This window comes from Montipora foliosa, chromosome 4 (genome assembly GCF_036669935.1).
Source record: "Montipora foliosa isolate CH-2021 chromosome 4, ASM3666993v2, whole genome shotgun sequence".
NCBI classification, from domain to species: Eukaryota; Metazoa; Cnidaria; class Anthozoa; order Scleractinia; family Acroporidae; genus Montipora; species Montipora foliosa.
The window spans coordinates 22,773,099-22,790,598 of NC_090872.1; the positions used below are offsets into that span (position 1 = coordinate 22,773,099).

The 17,500-nt window shown below is 41.0% G+C and overlaps 3 protein-coding genes across 3 annotated transcripts in view; 1 reads left to right on the top strand and 2 right to left on the bottom strand.

The window, feature by feature from the left end:
• Positions 1-1,738, bottom strand: part of LOC138000312 (transmembrane protein 33-like) — an 11,425-nt gene extending 9,687 nt beyond the window's left edge. The window contains exons 1-4 of the mRNA XM_068846629.1: positions 1,609-1,738; positions 1,397-1,526; positions 530-624; positions 75-159 (exon numbers count right to left, since the gene is read on the bottom strand). Coding sequence (XP_068702730.1) covers positions 75-159; positions 530-624; positions 1,397-1,501 — 285 coding nt within the window. The 5' untranslated portion in view covers positions 1,502-1,526; positions 1,609-1,738. The remainder of the gene's footprint in view (positions 1-74; positions 160-529; positions 625-1,396; positions 1,527-1,608) is intronic.
• Positions 1,739-1,977: 239 nt separating this feature from the next.
• LOC138000310 (L-lactate dehydrogenase-like) lies at positions 1,978-13,377 on the top strand. Its single transcript, XM_068846625.1, has 9 exons — positions 1,978-2,170; positions 4,197-4,339; positions 4,895-5,012; positions 5,903-6,013; positions 6,819-6,881; positions 7,884-8,057; positions 8,708-8,825; positions 11,369-11,492; positions 12,924-13,377. The coding sequence occupies exons 2-9, from the start codon at positions 4,208-4,210 to the stop codon at positions 13,086-13,088; spliced, it is 1,005 nt and encodes a 334-aa protein (XP_068702726.1). The 5' UTR covers positions 1,978-2,170; positions 4,197-4,207; the 3' UTR covers positions 13,089-13,377.
• Positions 13,378-15,033: 1,656 nt separating this feature from the next.
• Positions 15,034-17,500, bottom strand: part of LOC138000306 (dachshund homolog 1-like) — a 19,896-nt gene continuing 17,429 nt past the window's right edge. Inside the window, exons 8-9 of the mRNA XM_068846622.1 lie at positions 16,394-16,459; positions 15,034-15,693 (exon numbers count right to left, since the gene is read on the bottom strand). Coding sequence (XP_068702723.1) covers positions 15,551-15,693; positions 16,394-16,459 — 209 coding nt within the window. The 3' untranslated portion in view covers positions 15,034-15,550. The remainder of the gene's footprint in view (positions 15,694-16,393; positions 16,460-17,500) is intronic.

Consider the following 17,500-nt stretch of genomic DNA (forward strand, 5'->3'; position numbering starts at 1 on the left):
CCAAGAAGCCAGATTTAAATAAGTTTATTGTGCGGGGTACAATATGGAGGCTATTGTTTTATAGGTGAACTCACTGGAAGTCTTTGGTGAAGCCTCAAAGCTGACGTGGCTGCCGAACTGATCAACGCTCTTTTGTAGCAGTTATAGTTGAACAAGGGACTAAACAAAAAGAACAGAATGTCGGATCTCAGAAGAATATTGATAAGGCAAAATTTTCCTCAACAAGACAATTTGAGGGGTCCACGCAAAAACACTGGACAATCTGAGCAAGGGATTGCTGAAATCAGGCAAAAACATACATTAGGTGAGTACTGGACAAAGCTTCTGCAAAGAGCCCTTGCAGAGATAGGACAAATAAATTGTTAACAACTTAAAGCTGGCTTCCATAATAAAGACAAATTATTTTGAATCTAAGATCAAAATTCACTTTGACAATGATAACTGTTGGTTACTTAACCCAAAACAGCCAATGAATTCAAAATTTATTGAAAACTCTGCAACATGCAATATCATGATTTATCATACATACCTGAAAAGTGGCAGTAGATAGAGGATCGCACTTATGATTGTAAATACTCTAGTAAGCCACAAGGCTGAATCAATTTTGTTGTCCAGCAGATACCCCTGATATAAAATCAAGAAAAACAATGCTAAATAACATATTAAACTCTTGAACAATTTCCAGAAGTACGTACACTGTACATGATGGAATGTTTAAAATAGGGGAACAAATTAATTATTAAAATAAGCAAACTGTAGGCAATAAAAACAAATCATTTGGGAAGTGAGAAAGACATAAAATCCTCTTAAAAATTAAGAGACATTGCATGGTATTGGTCTTTCTAAGAGTTAAAAATTGAGAAAACCTTTCAAGAATGATATTGAAAGTTTAATCTTCATTTCAGATTTGTGCAAAAACTTTTAAATACATGAAATAATATACTCGGGATCCTAGCCATTGAAAAAATAAATAAATAAGTAGCGAAGAGCTTAACTTTACTTCTCTTGAATTTTAAAAATCACGCAAGGACATTTCAACGACATGCATGATCACGCGTTAGAGATATGCTTAAATGACAAATTAATATAAGTGAACATTGTTTAAATATCTAGTCTTGTTAAGTCAAAGGACAATAATTTATTGGTTGACTCAACGAAATAAACAGCAGCTCATTTATCGCATGAACTGATGGCGATAAAACGAATGACACTGGTAACTAAATTACACAAAATTCTAAAATTTTAAGGCAAAAATTAATTATAACGAAGTGACGCAACCTTTTGTTAAATGCGACAAAAAGATTTACAAGATTTACACGATTGGTGTCAAAATAAGAAACGTTACAGCACTTGAACACAGCGAAAAGGAGTAGGGAGATAAATATCCTATACTTACTCTAAGTGCCGACCAGTTTGGGCTCGATGGTGAACTCGGAGTACTTCCGTTATCGGAAGGACTGCTGGTCGCGCCGGGACCTTGTTCGTTTTCTTGTGGAGGCATCGCTTAAATCTTAACTGCAAATACTCTGCGGTTGTTTCGAAGAAGGTTAGGAAAATTGAAATGAGGGAAAACAAAGAACAGAAAACTCCCAGAAAATTAAAACTTACTGTACAAAAAGCGACAAGGCCTCCGTCACTTGCATCAACCATCTGCTCCTTAAAAGACACACCGCTGACCGACACTATTTTCCTCACCAGATCTCTCCCTCTCGCAACCCCTCGCGCCGTTTCTTCTTGATTTGCATGCATTTCCTTGCGTCTGTCAATGTTTTCGCTTATATTTAGGGTTAGTAGGCGGGTGTTTTAGTTTTCCTGTGTACCTGTGTTCAAAACAGAGGCAACTCAACCCGTTTCTGATGCATATCTTGATATCTTGTAAACTTATCCCACTTCTTCAACAAGTGACAAGTAAGTGTGAGTGACAGGAAGGATTGCGTGACTTCCTTGACTTCGCTTGACACATTCTGTAATCTCTTTAATCACATGTTATGCCCAGAAGAGGTTTGCAACCAATCTCGAGACGAAGATCACGATGATGTGTTCAAATGCTGGTAACATCGCTGCGATGACGTAAAGTGAATTTAACCACCCCTACCCAGGTGCTGGCAGGTTCAGATAACTTCACGAAAAACAACATTGTTTAATATATCCGGGAGAAGGAAAGCTCAAGGTATGATAGCCATTTACGTTGACTTGCCTGTTCATTTTGTAGTTTATGGCTAACATTTTATTTCTCTCAAGAATCCCCCTGGCCTATAAAAAAAATGGCTAGAAATGAACTCCAGCAATTGGCCGGCAAAAAAGTAATAACGAAAATTGCCGGGTGCGCAAATGAGACAAACCACTTTCGCTTTAAAACAGCTGTTGGTTTATACGATCTCTTCGCTTCGATTTGAACGATTTTTGCTGAATAAATGATCATTTATCCTAACGGAGTTCTTATTCGCCGGCTAATGATGGTAGCTCATTATTTTATTCGTAGCAATATAAGCTTAATTATTTGGTGCAAATGTGCGCTCCCGATCAAGCATTTGCATCCAACGTTTTGTGTTGCAAAGAGATGTTTGCTTGCTAGCCATCTATCGTTGCGTTTTGCAAACACGAACTTGGATAATTTTTACGTTGCCCGGGACTTCGTTATCTAATATACAAGCTAAGGGCAAAAAATGGCCTCGTATATTTCTAAAATCGATTTTAAAACTTAGCTGCGTGCGATTCGCTTGCGACCCAGCAAACCAGCGAGGGCGAACTCTTAAATTTAAAATAATATTTTAAGTAGGGAATTTTTAGTTATTCCCTAACGATACATCATTTCGGTTTTGTTTTTTCAGTGCGTTCACTGGCGCATGAAATTGAAATTATGCGACAAGGGATATTTTTGTACAAATATAAGCTTATTAACTCGTCTTTTTTTTGTTTTTGTTAAAGATAGGTGCGTACTCTTTCTTAGTGAAGAAAGTCGATCGTTTTTAAAATCTCTTTCCTTTGGGAAAACGTACTGATGAATTTTAATTTATTTAAGAGAACTCATGAAACGTTGCACGATGTAACCGATTGTCTCATGTTTCTTGACCTGTCAGGTTCGGCCGTGTCTGCTGTGGTTGAAAATGACATGACATAACATTTACACACCTTTGACTAATATTTTTGTATGATATTGTAGCACAACGTCTGGTCACCTCTGTCATCTCTACACACAGACAATAGTGTAATGTACAAATTATTGTGGACTGACGCCAGAAAAGCACTCAAATGCAAGATTTGGAGTAACTGCGGAATACATGGCTACTATTGTTTTCTTGTTGCAGCATCATTTGAAGAAATACGTGCCATTCATATGCAAATAAGGGGTTTGCCTAAAATCTGGGATCCGGAATCCAGAATGTGGAAACGGAATCCGGAATCCGGAATGCGATATAAGAACTTCAACAAAAGGCTTACACTAATTTGTGAAAAAGAAACGAAATGCAGAAAAAGTCCTAAACATTCATTAAAGCTAACCTTAGGTCTAATTAGGCCTAAACAGATATTTTTAGGCCTAATGCTACAACAAGTTGCAAAAATAGTGGAGACACTTCACCTTCTTGGGGCATTATTAATTTCCCTATTATCTCTCACACTGCAGCCCCCTCCTCCCCTTCTCAGTGTTGCTAGCAAGACAAAAAAATGTTGGAAACTTAAGCAGTCACCATTGAAAGGGGGAGAGGGGAGAGGAAGTGGGAAAGGTTTAAGTTCCAGATACGGCAGGCATTGGAAGCTAGAAAAGGTGTTTTTTTAATGAAAGTGTCTCAACAATTTTGCAAGTTGTTGTAGCATTGGTAAACGGTTTGTTTAGACCTACTTAGGCCTAAGGTTAGCTTTATTGTTTCTGTATCATTTTGTTTCGTATCGTTTCGTTTCGTTTGGCAAATTAGTGTAAGGCAAGTGACTTTGGTTCAAGTTCTTATTTCAGATTCCGGATTTCTTATTTGGGATTCAGGATTCGGTTTCTGGATTCCAGATTCCGGATTCCGGATTCCTGGTTTAAGGCAAACCCTGCAAATAAGTGGCCAGGGTCGGGAATTCTGCAGTTTTAGCTCAAGTTGAAAAAAATCTCTCTTGCTCAACACTTACCGGTAATATTTTTGGTTGACCTTTCGGAACAGTAAATTAATGGTCACAACTGATTCAAAATTTTATCTTTTATCTATTTTAAGTTACAGCTACTATGGCAAGCATTCAGGATAAATTATTTGAAAAGGTCCATGACGAAAAGGGAAAGGCTCCTCATGTTAAGAAGGTCACAATAGTTGGTGTTGGGCAAGTTGGTATGGCTTGTGCTTACAGTATCATGCAACAGGTATTTATAACTTTGGTAATGAAAATATGTTTAGTTCCAGTTTTAGTGCCACTAGCGAGCTTAATTTAAGCAAGGACGATGATAACAGCTACGAGAACGCCACTATAAACCATAGGCCTCGGGGTAAAAACAAAAGCTATGCACGCCCTTCATGTGCATTTTACACTAACCTTGTGTACATTCTATGCAGTTTGCGCTCTGACAACGATGTGAATTGACCAAATTTTAGGTTTTGTGGAGGACACAAACACCTGACACACTTTCCATGCCTAACGACTGGGAGTTAACGCTAGATTATTGCAAAAATGGGAAATGATGTTTTTAGATAACGTTCTCATAGCCGTCGTCATCATCCTTGCTTAAGCTCCCTGCTGCCTCACCATTTTTACGTAGCACGAGAACAGACCTCTCAACTCTCATGGTTTTACTGTGAAACTCTGACATGGTTTTTAACGCAATCTCATGGTATCACGGTAAAAGACACAGGCCGATTAATGGTCACAACTGATTCAAAATATCTATTTTAAGTTAAGTTCTGTACTTAATGCTTATTAGGCCATATGTCGTGAAATAGCACTTGTGGATGTGGTAGAGGACAAGTTAAAAGGAGAGCTGCTTGACTTGCAACATGGTCAGCGGTTCGTTAAGAACATTGACATCCAGGCCAGCACTGGTAAATATTTTTATTTTGAATTCATATTTTGGGGCAGATTATAAAAAAACAATGTTTAAGAGATTGACCATTCATGCCATGGGAATCATAGGAAATGGCATAAATATTAGATAATGTTTATTTAATAAGGAAAAGCATGCCCTGGGATTTCCCTGCAAGTGAGTGTTGCAAGTCTGTCAAGTTTATCGAGGGTCTGCATCTAGGAGGTGCTATTTTAATACTATCACATGGTGCAAGGTAGTTGAAGCTGTGATGCTGCACTTTTCACTGCACTGGTAACAAATTCACCCATGGAGGAAGGGTCCCCAAGAGATTTTCCGTGATCCAGGTTTTGGGATTTGTGGAAAACAGGAAATGAAATTCAGGATTGAAGATATGAATGAGATCCTTTTATTTTTATGCTGTAGGTAATGGCAAAATATCTGATCTAAGACTCATGCCAATGTCGACTTTTTTTTGCTCTGTAACAGAGACTACATAAACAGGCTTTTTGCCGGGGCACTTACCTGCAATTTGCATGGGAATAAATAGGCATTTTGCAGGAGCTTTAGTGAATAGGTGAATCAATTCATGAATAAAATAATACAATTGAACTGAACAAGAAAATGGTAGAAATATATGTCTTCGTTGTGGTGAAAAGAGTGATTGCCAAAACCATGAAGGCTTGTCTTGCCTATTAAAGCAATAAACATTTTAGAATCCACTTATAGGACCTCCTTTCCTTGAGGTAAGCATTCATATTGGCTGATAAAGACTGCCAGAATTTCTGGATTTAGGGAAAATTGTGTTTAGGTTGCTGGGATTGAAAGACGTACCCTAATGGGGAGGCTCTAGGAGCTGGGGGACCATAAGTTTTTGCACAATGCAACTGCGCACTTTGACTTTTCTAGACTATGCTGTTAGTGCAAACTCTGACTTGTGCATTGTTACTGCGGGCTGCCGGCAGAAGGAAGGCGAAAGTCGTAGGAACCTGGTACAGAGAAATGTTAACATCTTCAAGGGTAAGACTTGTTGAGAACGTACCGGTATTTTGCAAAAGTTGCATTTTGTTATGATTGTTTTGGGTTAGTTGGAATTTAGGGAGCATTATTACCCATTTTCTCTGTCTATGTTTTGGGCATTTTGGGTGTCATGAAATAACATCATTTTGCATGACAGGGGCACTAATAGGCCAGTGTCGTATTCTAACTGTTGGACTGGATCTAGCATGAAATGGAGGCTAATGCGGGCAACTTAATTTGCATTCGAAAAGATTTGCCTGCATTAGCCTCCATTTCATGCTAGATCCAGTCTAGCCGTGAGTATTCAAAAATGGTATAATGAGAACACTGTACAGAAGGCAAATCAAATCAACTCATGTCAAATCATAGGTTGGTTTTTGAGGAGAGAAGAAAACCAGATTACCCGGAGAAAAACCTCTTGGAGCAGAGCAGAGCAGAGCAGAGAACCAACAAACTCAACCCACCTGTTACATGCCCTCACTCTTGAAACTGATCCAATTGGTCAAGAACTTGTACTTCCCTTTTCCAGTATTTCTCTCTCTCTCTCTCAGGGACCGCAGAGAGGGAACACTCTCCCCCCCCCTCCCCATTTTGTCTTACAATGTTGTTTTCGGCTTGATCAAAGACTTAGTAATTTACACTACTCATACATATACCAAGACCTAGCGCCCCCCCCCCCCCCCCCCAATTTCAAAGATACTGCGTAGCCCCTGTAGTCTCTTCCTCTCACTCCAGGTACAGCGAAAGAGGATGAAAATATGATGGTTAAATCGTCTCATTTTTGTTTCTTGGTTCGTTTTCACAGGAATCATACCTCATCTGGTGAAGTACAGTCCAAACACAGTTTTGATGATTGTGTCAAATCCAGGTACAAGCGTAAAACGTAGATAATGGTTGCTGTAATAAACATTATTGTCGACAAGCATGGCAGTCTGATAGGCATATAGCTTAAAGGGGCTTTTTCTCGGCAGTGCAGTCGACTTTGTGCAGCTTTACCAATTAGTTTCCCCTTCTCGTTATGCAACTTAATATCAAGGAACCCAGAACTGACTTTAAAACAACACAACTCGAAGTCCCCTGCTAGCAGAGGTCCCTTTTCTTTTGCGTTCACTGGAGAATACATAATTTAAGTTACGAACAACAGAGATAAACTTTGAAAAACCTTAAAGTTAAGGCTGAACAGTTTTCAGAAGCCCAATCTTCTTGAATTTTGCCCCTCCTTCAGTGTCTTAAGTTTCCTTAAGCTCACTTGATTTGGTTGCCAGGTGCCATTTGCTGAATTTGGCTTAATTTTGTGACAGAGCCCAGTTAATTACCACCTTCAAGCAGTGGTCAGAACAATGATAAAATTTTAAAATTGTTTGAGAGAACACTCCATACATTGAAGGAGCAAACCACTGAAGGAACAAACCATTAAATTAAGGTTGGAAAGGAAAGGAAAGGAACTTTATTTAAGTGTCTAGTCGTTCTAGCGCTGAAGCACTAATTGGGGACACTGTAAATTGAAATTAACAATTAACACAAATAAAGTCAAATGTTGGTTTTTGAGGAGAGGGGAAAACAGGAGTACCCGGAGAAAACCTCCCGGTGCAGAGTAGAGAACCAACAAACTCAACCCACATATGACGCCGAGTCTGGGAATCGAACCCCGGCCACATTAGTGGGAAACGATTGCTTTTACCACTGCGCCATCCCTGCACTGATTGGAGGTAGTAAATAATTTTATATGAAAACAGCAATTTGACTTTGAATTCTTAAGAGGCCATGTATAATATTTTTAGCTCCAAAAGAACGTGGCATAGATTTTACTGCAGCTTTTCAGCCAGTATACTATCATCTTGAATACTTTTCTGTTTAATCTCTTCATCAGTGGATATTTTGACATATGTAGCCTGGAAAATCAGTAAACTTCCTCATGAACGAGTCATAGGAAGTGGAACAAACCTTGACACGGCTCGCTTTCACTTTCTGATCAGTGAGAAAATGAACATTGCAGCAAACAATGTTCATGGGTGGATTATCGGAGAACATGGCGACGCAAGTGGTATGTCACTTTTTGCTCCATCAACATTAATTTGATATATGTATTCCTTGTATTCCCTCCATTTATTCTCGCTCCATCTTTGTCTTGTCTTCTTAGATAAAGGATGCCACTGGAAACGAGTCAAGTGGCTCAAAGCAATCTAACCGTTGCTTGCGTTCCATTTTTTAGTTATAAGCTCAGAATTGGTTTCAGAATCATCTTTTATGGCGACTTATCTGTATGACCAGCCACAGATCAGGGGGTGTATCTCCCAATTCCAGGAACTTTTCGGGCGTATCTGGGGTGACATGAAACGCTTTGTATCTACAAAAGGAAAAACTTTCAATTTGTTTTACCTGGCCTTCTAGTTTTACGTGGTCTTCAAGACATGGGCAAAGATCAGTTTTTCCAAGGCTTTTGAGGAACAAGGCCAGGCTTGTGAAAGTACTAAATGGTTTAATTTCGATTTGTAGTTCTTAACATGGAAATATACCCGGCAGTTTGCACAACTTTGTCGAAAGACGTTCTCTCGCGTCAACGAATCGACCTCCAATTACCACCCGACAAACAAACTAACACATCATGTTGATAAAGCTAGGGCCGGATCACAGTTATTGAATGCTAAACGTTTCAGACTGGGTGCTCAGAATTAGATTTTACTCGTTTTGCAGTTCCAGTGTGGAGTGGTGTCAATATAGCGGGTGTTAACCTCAAATCGCTAAATCCAGCGATGGGAACTGACGCCGACCCAGAAAAATGGAGTGAACTGCACAAGACAGTTGTGAACAGGTAGGTATTCCTATTGGAGAGATTTATCTACCGATGGTGAGTCGTGGGTACTCGGAAGAAATCCGAGTGCTCTTTTGCAGGAGTCGAACCCGCAGTACAGCGGGACAATTGTTACATCTGCCAAGTTTAATGTCCTACAATGGCTCTCACATATCTTCTATAAACACAGTGGTAGAGCGTCCGAACTGATAATCTCGACTCCTACAAACGTGCACTCGGTTTTTTTCCGAGTGTTCCCGGAGCGTTTCCTGAAAATCCACTTAAATATTCACATCAATAGGGAGATTTAGCACCGAGTCTAGCACCAGGCTGCTGTTTGCCATAGAAAAAGTATGAAGGCGCAGGCTACGCCTTCTGTTGGAGTGGGCGTGGACCTGAGGAGGGACGGGAGGCTGGAGCTGGTTTTGCAGTCAAGATTAACTCGTCTACCAACCCAGACGATCTAAGAGGACTCGCACGCGGTCATCACAACTGTCGGCATCAGGCATCAGATATCGTTTTGATGGCTCGCTGTTCAACCTCTGGGCCCGGTTGTTGGAAAGCCGATTAACTTAATCCAGGATTAGCGTAAACTTTTGTTTCATGTTTTCAACGTTTTGGTGAAAGTTTCCTTTGCTTATTTTTGTTTTTCAAGATTGACTTCTTCCTATGTAACGTTTCACCGAATATCAGCCTTGAACAGCATTTGGGAGTAGAGAATAAAACTCCTTTGTTAATTTTTAACCTGAGATTAGCGTTAATCGGCTTTTGAACGACTGGCCCCAGCCTCCTAGCAAAACCCAAGGAGAAGAAGGACACCACTTCCTGTTCGCCGACGACAAGGCCCTCAACGCAGCCAAGGAAGGGGACATACAGAACAGCGTCGACAAGTTCTCTGCAGCCTTCGACAACTTCGGACTTACAATAAGTACAAAGAAGATCGAAGTCTTGTACCAGCCAGCTCCAGGAAAACCATACGCTGAGCCAAACATCGTCATCAAGGGGCAGCCGGGGGACTGAACGCGGTGGACCCTGGCAGCACACTCGTCTCGAGAAAGGTCGTCATTGACGCCAAAGCGAGTGCTGCGTTCGGCAGGCTGCACAAGAACGTCTGGGAGAGAAGAGGAATCAGCACAGAGACCAAGATCAAGGTATACCAGGCCATAGTTCTGACCACACTGCTCTATGGCCGCGAAACATGGACGGTCTACCAACGTCATGCAAAGAAAGTGAACCGCGCAACCTGCCTCAGGAAACGTCTGGGCATAAAGTGGCAGAGACAAAAATCCCAGACACTGAGGTCCTCGCCCGCACTGGCCTGCCTATCTACACCATCTTTATCCAGTCACAGCTTTACTGGGCAGGTCATGTAGTTCGCAAGCCAGACCACCGGCTCCCCAGAAACTACCGTTCTGCGAACTATAGGAAGGCAAATGCTCCTGAAGGGGAGGACAGAGGAAAGGCTTCAAGGACACTCTGAAAGCGTCACTTAAAGCCTTCTGTCTAAACCCTGACACGTTGGAGCAGACAGCCCAGGACAGGGGAAAATGGCGATCGGCTGTTCGCAAAGGCGCCAAAACCTATGAAATAAACAGAAGCGCTGTAGTTGAGCGACGCAACCAGTCCCGGAAAGACCGCTCTAATAGGTCTCCACTGCTTCTACTATCCCCTTCCCACACTTCCAGAGGACATTCCGGGAGCGGATTAGCCTGTCGAGTCACCTCCACACCCACAGGATTCAGCCCCAGCCCCCACCCCTGGATGACTAGGTGGTCCTCGTCGATCCGACGGATGGACAACAACATATATCGAAGTTGCTATCCGGATATCTTAAGTTAACAGGCAAGAAATCAGAGCTGAAATCAGACAAATTTGGTTGACTTTTGGCAAATCGCAAAATTTGGTCCACGTTTGTGGTAAACCCGATGCTAAATCTCTCTAATAACGAGAAAAGCGTAACGTCACGGAGAAAAGCGCTAGATTTAATGCACGTTCGTATTTTGAACGAGCACTTGTGCTCTTATACGATAACGTGGGTAAATTATATTATTGTATTGTATTGTATTGTATTGATTACAACACCCACCGGATTGGGGTCTCGTTCGTCAAGAGACTGTGTAGCAATCGCACAAACTAACAACCGGAAGTTGATATTTTCTCTCTTTCAGTGCTCGGACGCGATATCGTCATACCACAGGGGTTTTAAAAACAAGGCATTTCCTCTCTCTGCTTGGACGGAGACTTTCGAATTTAGCGAAACACCATACTTCCGGTTGTAGTGTTCTTGACTTCGGGACGATGATGTTCTTGTTGCTAAGTTACCTGGCCTAAGAATGGAAGCGAGGTTGCCGGTGACCCTGTTTTGATACAAACCTCCGTGCTTTTGTAATGTTAATATGGACTAATTAGCATTACAACAACACAATTTACATGATAAAAGCAGTGGGGGCTGTATCAGTGCAAGGTCACCGGCAGCCTCGGAGCCATTCATAGGCTAGGTCGCTGAGCAAACAACTGTAAAATGGCCTATTAAGCTTATTCCAGTTTCCGTTATTTTCCTGCAGCGCTTACGAGGTAATCAAAAAGAAGGGTTACACTTCCTGGGCCATTGGACTTAGCGTTGCTAACATGGCTCTGACATTGCTGAGAAACCAGAAAAATGTTCACGCGATTTCTGTTCTAGCTAAGGTAAGATAACGGAATTATGTATTAGGAAAACACAGGCAGGAGAAAACATCACTTATCGCGGGACAAGAGAAAGTGGCCACTCTTCTTGTCACCAGCAGCTCTCTTTATGTTGTCCAAGGGAAGGGCAAACGCTGACAGCACAGGCCAGCTTTTAAAGGAATACGCATACATTAAACTGCCTAATCAAAAGTCAAGAAAATTCCCCAGGGACCCATCATTGGTTACATTTTATTATTGAACTTCGAGTGAATTTCTGATTACCGCGTAAGGTTACTAATCTGCTTGCTCTGTTATAAAAGAAGAGATGCGGCCTGCGTATTAAGCGTTTTCCGTGTTGAAATATGAAAGATTTTCAACCCATTCTCTACCTCGAATTTACTATTATCGTTAATTTAGGAGGCTGAAAGCTAGATATAAAAGGTAAGGTAAAGTCTCTGTTACAAGCCTAGAAAGCCCCATCAGGCCGGCGATTATCTCCAGTTTCCGTAGCATGAAGTGACTATCGCAGGGTTACCCCCAGCATTAAATTCACAGGTACCCATTTATACACCTTGGGTGGAGAGAGGCACCGTGAGAGTAAAGTGTCTTTCCCAAGAACACAACACAATGTCCCCGGCCAGGACCCGAACCCGGACCAGTCGATCCGGAGGAGAGCACTCTAACCATGAGGCCACCGCGCCTCCCAAAAGTTAGATATGGATCATGGGAAATGGTCATTTATTGTTTAAAAGACAACCCCAAGCGTATGGACATAGGACTCGAACCTGGAAATGTTGATTATGTACCCGTCACGAAACCACTTGACCACTACATCACTAACTGCTCAGGGAAGATCTTTTAAACGCTATTTGATAATGCTGTGTTATCACTCGGCAAAAGCTAAACTTCACGTCAAAGCTAAACAATTTAAAATCAAAGCTTAGGCCGAAACTATTAATCTAGTTTAGGCTTAGTTACTTTTGAGAGTGCGGTGTCTGGATCTTCAGTTCTTAAGCGGAAAGAAGCGGTTCCTATAGATTAGAAACTCATCCACGGATCAGTGCGATTTTTTAATTTCCTTATTTTCTCTGCTACCGCAAGTCCTGGGACATGGTTTCCTAAATTAACGATAACAGTAAATTCTAAGCAAATTACGAATTAACGATAACCGTTAATTTAGAGAAGAGATCAGGTTGAAGATTTTTGATGTTCTAGGCGCGTGAAAAAAGGGGGCTAGACAAGAAAAAGTTCTCTTCCTTCACTCTCCTCCCCTCACCTGCTTTTTGTCTCGCCTCAGTTTTCGCGCGGCCAAAACATCGAAATTGCTACGCAGGCTAGATGAGGTGCAGAGGTATATCTTGCCCACAAGCTCCTTTTTAATCAATGTACTGTTGTCAGCTGAAAGTGAAGTGTTTTTTCACAGTTTTCATCCGTGTGTCACCTTTCTTTTAGGGTTATCATGGAATTGAAGAGGATGTCTTCTTGAGCCTTCCCAGCGTGCTTGGCGCTCATGGTGTCATTTCCGTCATCAAACAGACTTTGGACGAAAGCGAGATGAAGCAACTGCAGAGTTGCGCTCGCACGATGCATGAAATACAAGAAACTCTGGTGTTTTGAGTGCTAGCCTTTTCACAAGGTTCCGTCTTCGCTTAATAGTTCGAAAGCGACCAAGTTTCACAGTAGGTTTATCCATAGACATTATCCGTTGCCTCAAGCTTGCAAAAAAAGCTGTAAAATTGGTTGTACGCTAACGCTGGTTTCAGCCCTAAAAGTTGGTTTCTGTTAAATAATTTCAATGAAAAAGAGACGTTTTAATAGTAGCGCCTTGTAAAGCGTTGTTGTAAATGTTGTCATGAAGTAGTTTGTCCGACAAAATAGACAAATAAATTAATACCCGATTAAGACATTCTCTTTGAGGTGCTTTCCAGGACATGATCAGCTAAACAAATGAATCTAAAAGATTTTAATACTCCTAATAGGCCAGAAGGGATTTTGAACCGTTAACGTTCGGATCTCTGGTCCTTTCAGCTTCCCGAATCACATTAATACACCACATACCGATTTCTTGGGCATTTAACAAAAATTGCGGAATTTCCGAACCAAGCTACCTCGCGTTCGTGTAAGTTTTGCGCCAATCATAGAGATTCACGTGATCATGTTATGAGCATGAGACAAATGAACAACAATTCGTCCAATGAGAAGCGGTATTAGCCAATATAAAAAATACCATAATACACTTTGCTTGTTCCTCCAAAATTTTGCATAAGCATTGTTTTTATTTTCTCTTGGGACTTACAATGGTCCCAAGAGAAACTGCAAACAATGCTTATGCAAAATGTTGGAGGGACAAACAAAGAGTATTATGGTATTTCTGATACTGGCTAATTCCAGCTTGACCGGTTATAGTAGACCACCCTCAGAGTTGGTCCCAAATACCCTGGTCGAGCCGAACCGATTTGAATTCCAACCGAATGTCAGAAAAATGGCTGAGTAGAAAACGACCAAAGCCATTAGTTGTGGTCGTATTACAAACTTCAAATGAAACCATGTTGTCTCACAGTGATGAGCGCAAATTTCTATTGCGTCGAGAAGCCTGAAAAATTTTCAGGACTTCAACAGGATGACTTATCACGGGAAGTTGTGAACTCAGAAGTGACCCGCTCCCAACGTCAGTGGCTTCATAGCTCAGTTGGTTAGAGCATCGCACCGGTATCGCGAGGTCGTGGGTTCATATCCCGTTGAAGTCCTGAAAAAATTTTTCAGGCTTCTCGACGCAATAGAAATTTGCGCTCATCACTGCGAGACAACATGGTTTCATTTGATTTCATACCCGCAGTACAATATATGATGTATTTCATATATATCTTTCGTATTACAAACTTCAACCTATGTAAAACTGATTTAACCGGGGCAAATTCGCTAAAAATTTCCAAAGGTAGATTCCTTATGGGTTTCGTTTTAACCAGGTAAATATATATGAAGCGTTTTACCAAATCCGGGTTCCCGTGGAGAGTTCGTGTTAACTCGCGTAACTGAATTTTTGTTGCGATTAGAGGTAAATATCCCTTGTAATAAGTTGATTTGGCTTATCTTCGGCACACACAGTGTTTCTCTGACAAAAAAATCATTTCTCATCCAGTTGTAAGCGACGCGTAAACGTGGATTTCAGATTCCAAGTAGAAATGCCGAAGAGAACAAACACTTTCCACTTCACATGACGTGATTTGTCGGGTTCTTGTCTTTCACCAAGGGGGTTCCCGACGAGCTTGTATGGGTTAGCTACCTAAGATTTCAATTTTCTCAAAGCCAACGCTTTGGGACACGGTGGCCGTCAAGGTAAAGACCATCACACTGAGTTGTATTTCATACATACCAGCCTCCATACCAGCAAGTTCAAGGGGATAAAAATGATATTCCCTCGGTAAATCACTTGGAGGAAAAGCGGTCACACTGCGAAAACACAGTTTTCCCTTAATAAACTGTCAACAAGTCAAATTTTGTAAGTAAAAAGTTCGTCATATGACGACGACTACTACTTGTAAAATAAATTCTCCACAGCATATAGAAGAATACTGTTTATTTGAAAACCTCGTATACGCAAAAACAACCGACATGATTCATTAACATGTGATAGTTAAACAAAACACTGTTTCATGTATAAAAATAAATAATCAAACGAATGCCACGAACGACTTTTCACCTTAACCAAATTTACAGAGCTATGAAAATATTATCTTTTTCTCTATAAAACAATAACTTGGAGAGGAATAACTGAAATGGCATGTAATATTTTTTTCTGGAATTTGCCACTCAAATATTGCACCGCATCAACGCAAGTCATGGTATTCTTCATGAACAGGCATTAGAGCACGTTTTTGTCCAGTTTCTGTACGGCATTTAGTCTTTCATACAAAAAACGAAAACCTTTTTGCGGAGACGAAACGGTTATTCTTTGCGTTTCCTCTTTTGTTATGTAATTTAAGTGCCCACCACACCCCTTTTTGGCGGGTTTGGGCAAGGGTGCGATTGACATTTCGCAATACCCAACGTAGCTAATCCAATAAGCATCCATTGCGTGCCTATGACGATTGCAGGATTTGCTCTTCCTTCACTATATCCACGTTGAGCTCTTCTTGTTCGTCCTCCGACTGGTGCCCACTCCCTTCTTGAGTTGGATTTTCGAGAAAGTTGTTCACGAAGTTCTGTATCTCTCCTCGAGCCTCTGTGGAAAGAAAATAAAGGAGCAAATAACCAACACTGATCATTTCAGGGTTTCCTAAAACACTTACGAAAAACCCACACAAAAGCGTTTGTATCATAACAGTAGCCTAACGAGGGTGTTTTATAGAGTGCTGCTGTGACCAATTTGTGTGCATGTTTTACATCAGCTTAAACACGCGCGCAGTTACTGATATTGCTATTTTTCCTTCACTTAAATAAAACATAAATTAATTAATTGATTGCTTGAGTAATTAATTAATTAATTAATTAATTAATTAATTAATATGTATGTACTTAATTGACCGCTCGACTCGGGGAATTTTCAAGGCCAATGACTCAAACCTTTGAAACAAGAAGAATCCTTCCTAACCCATTGTAGGTAGACCAGCTGGCTACTTTATTAGAAGTTTAGTTATGGCCCTCCCAGAACAATTTCATTCGATGGTAAGAGCAGGCCTTGAGCTTAGGATCTCCAGATCTCAAGGCAAGCGCCCTGACCACTTAGCCACGCTACCTCCTCATTTCTCACTTCGTTAGAGCAAATCCAAGTCTGGGCTCTTTACAAAACTAACTCGTGGCGGTTGCGCAACTGCCATTTATCAGGTATACGCGAGAGCCCAACTAAAGGCCTTTATGGCCTCTTGTTTTCATCATAACGACCTTGAAAGCAGATGAAGCTATTTCTGCCGAAAACAAATTACCTTTAAGTTTTCTTTCAGCCTCGATCCTTGCGCACCGCTCTCTATCAAGTTCTTGCAGCAACTCCTCTGTTGAAAGATAAATCCCAGAGTCAAGCGTAGGCCTGTTATAGTTTTATTGGATTAACAATATCCACAAACAAACTCAAATCACACTGACGCTTACTAAGTCGCCTGATGTGGATATTTGAAAGGTACATCCATCTATTTTATTATTTAACCACCAATGAAATACCAAGTGAGCTTTCACGCGAAAACATGAAACGCGTGAAAAAAATATCAATTAGTCCAGAGTGCTCGTCGGATATGGCATGGTAAATATCCAACAGGCGCTTAGGGAATACTTGTTTTATTAAATTTTCATTCAATTTTGGACATGACGTTTGGACACTTGAAAATTAAAGCCAATTAGTTTCCAGTTTGGAAACACTTGACGCAAAACCAGTTTCCATATTAGGTCATACAGTATATTTTGTAAATAAATAATGATAATGTCCGCGGCTGAGAGAATGTCCGAAAAAAAAATATTTGGCCGAGAAGCGAAGCAAATATTAGATTTTGAGGACAATCGAAATTTCGTATCTCCGCGCGGCCATGTAATATCCTTTAAATATCTCTCTCATGGAACGTGCGTTATGATTGGTAAATTTAGCAGACTGCATTCTACAATCAATATGGCTCGCTAAATCGAAAAGTTTCTTTTGGTCGCTTAGTGGAAGTTGCGCCTGTAACTAGTTTAATGGCGTAGCTCCTGTGAGTCTTATAAAGCCCAGTGGTAGTTCACCCAACTAACGATTGAATGGTCGTATGTTCGACATCTACATCTCATCTACATATTCCAGCACTCGGCAAAGTCCCTTTTTCACTTACGGCTGTTTCTGCTTAGGTGGAGCACTCGGATTTTTCCGCGTGCCTCCGAGTTACCATCGGAAAAACTCGTCTCTTCAGATTAACAACTATATAACATCTCCTTTCGACGACCTGAATACTAGCAGTATAGCGGGACAATCTCCACTTGAACCGTTTCATTAATGGCCAACAACAGCTCCTTCAAGTCTACTGAAGCTCAGTGGTGGAGAATCCGAACCAGTAATCGGAAGATCGTAGGTT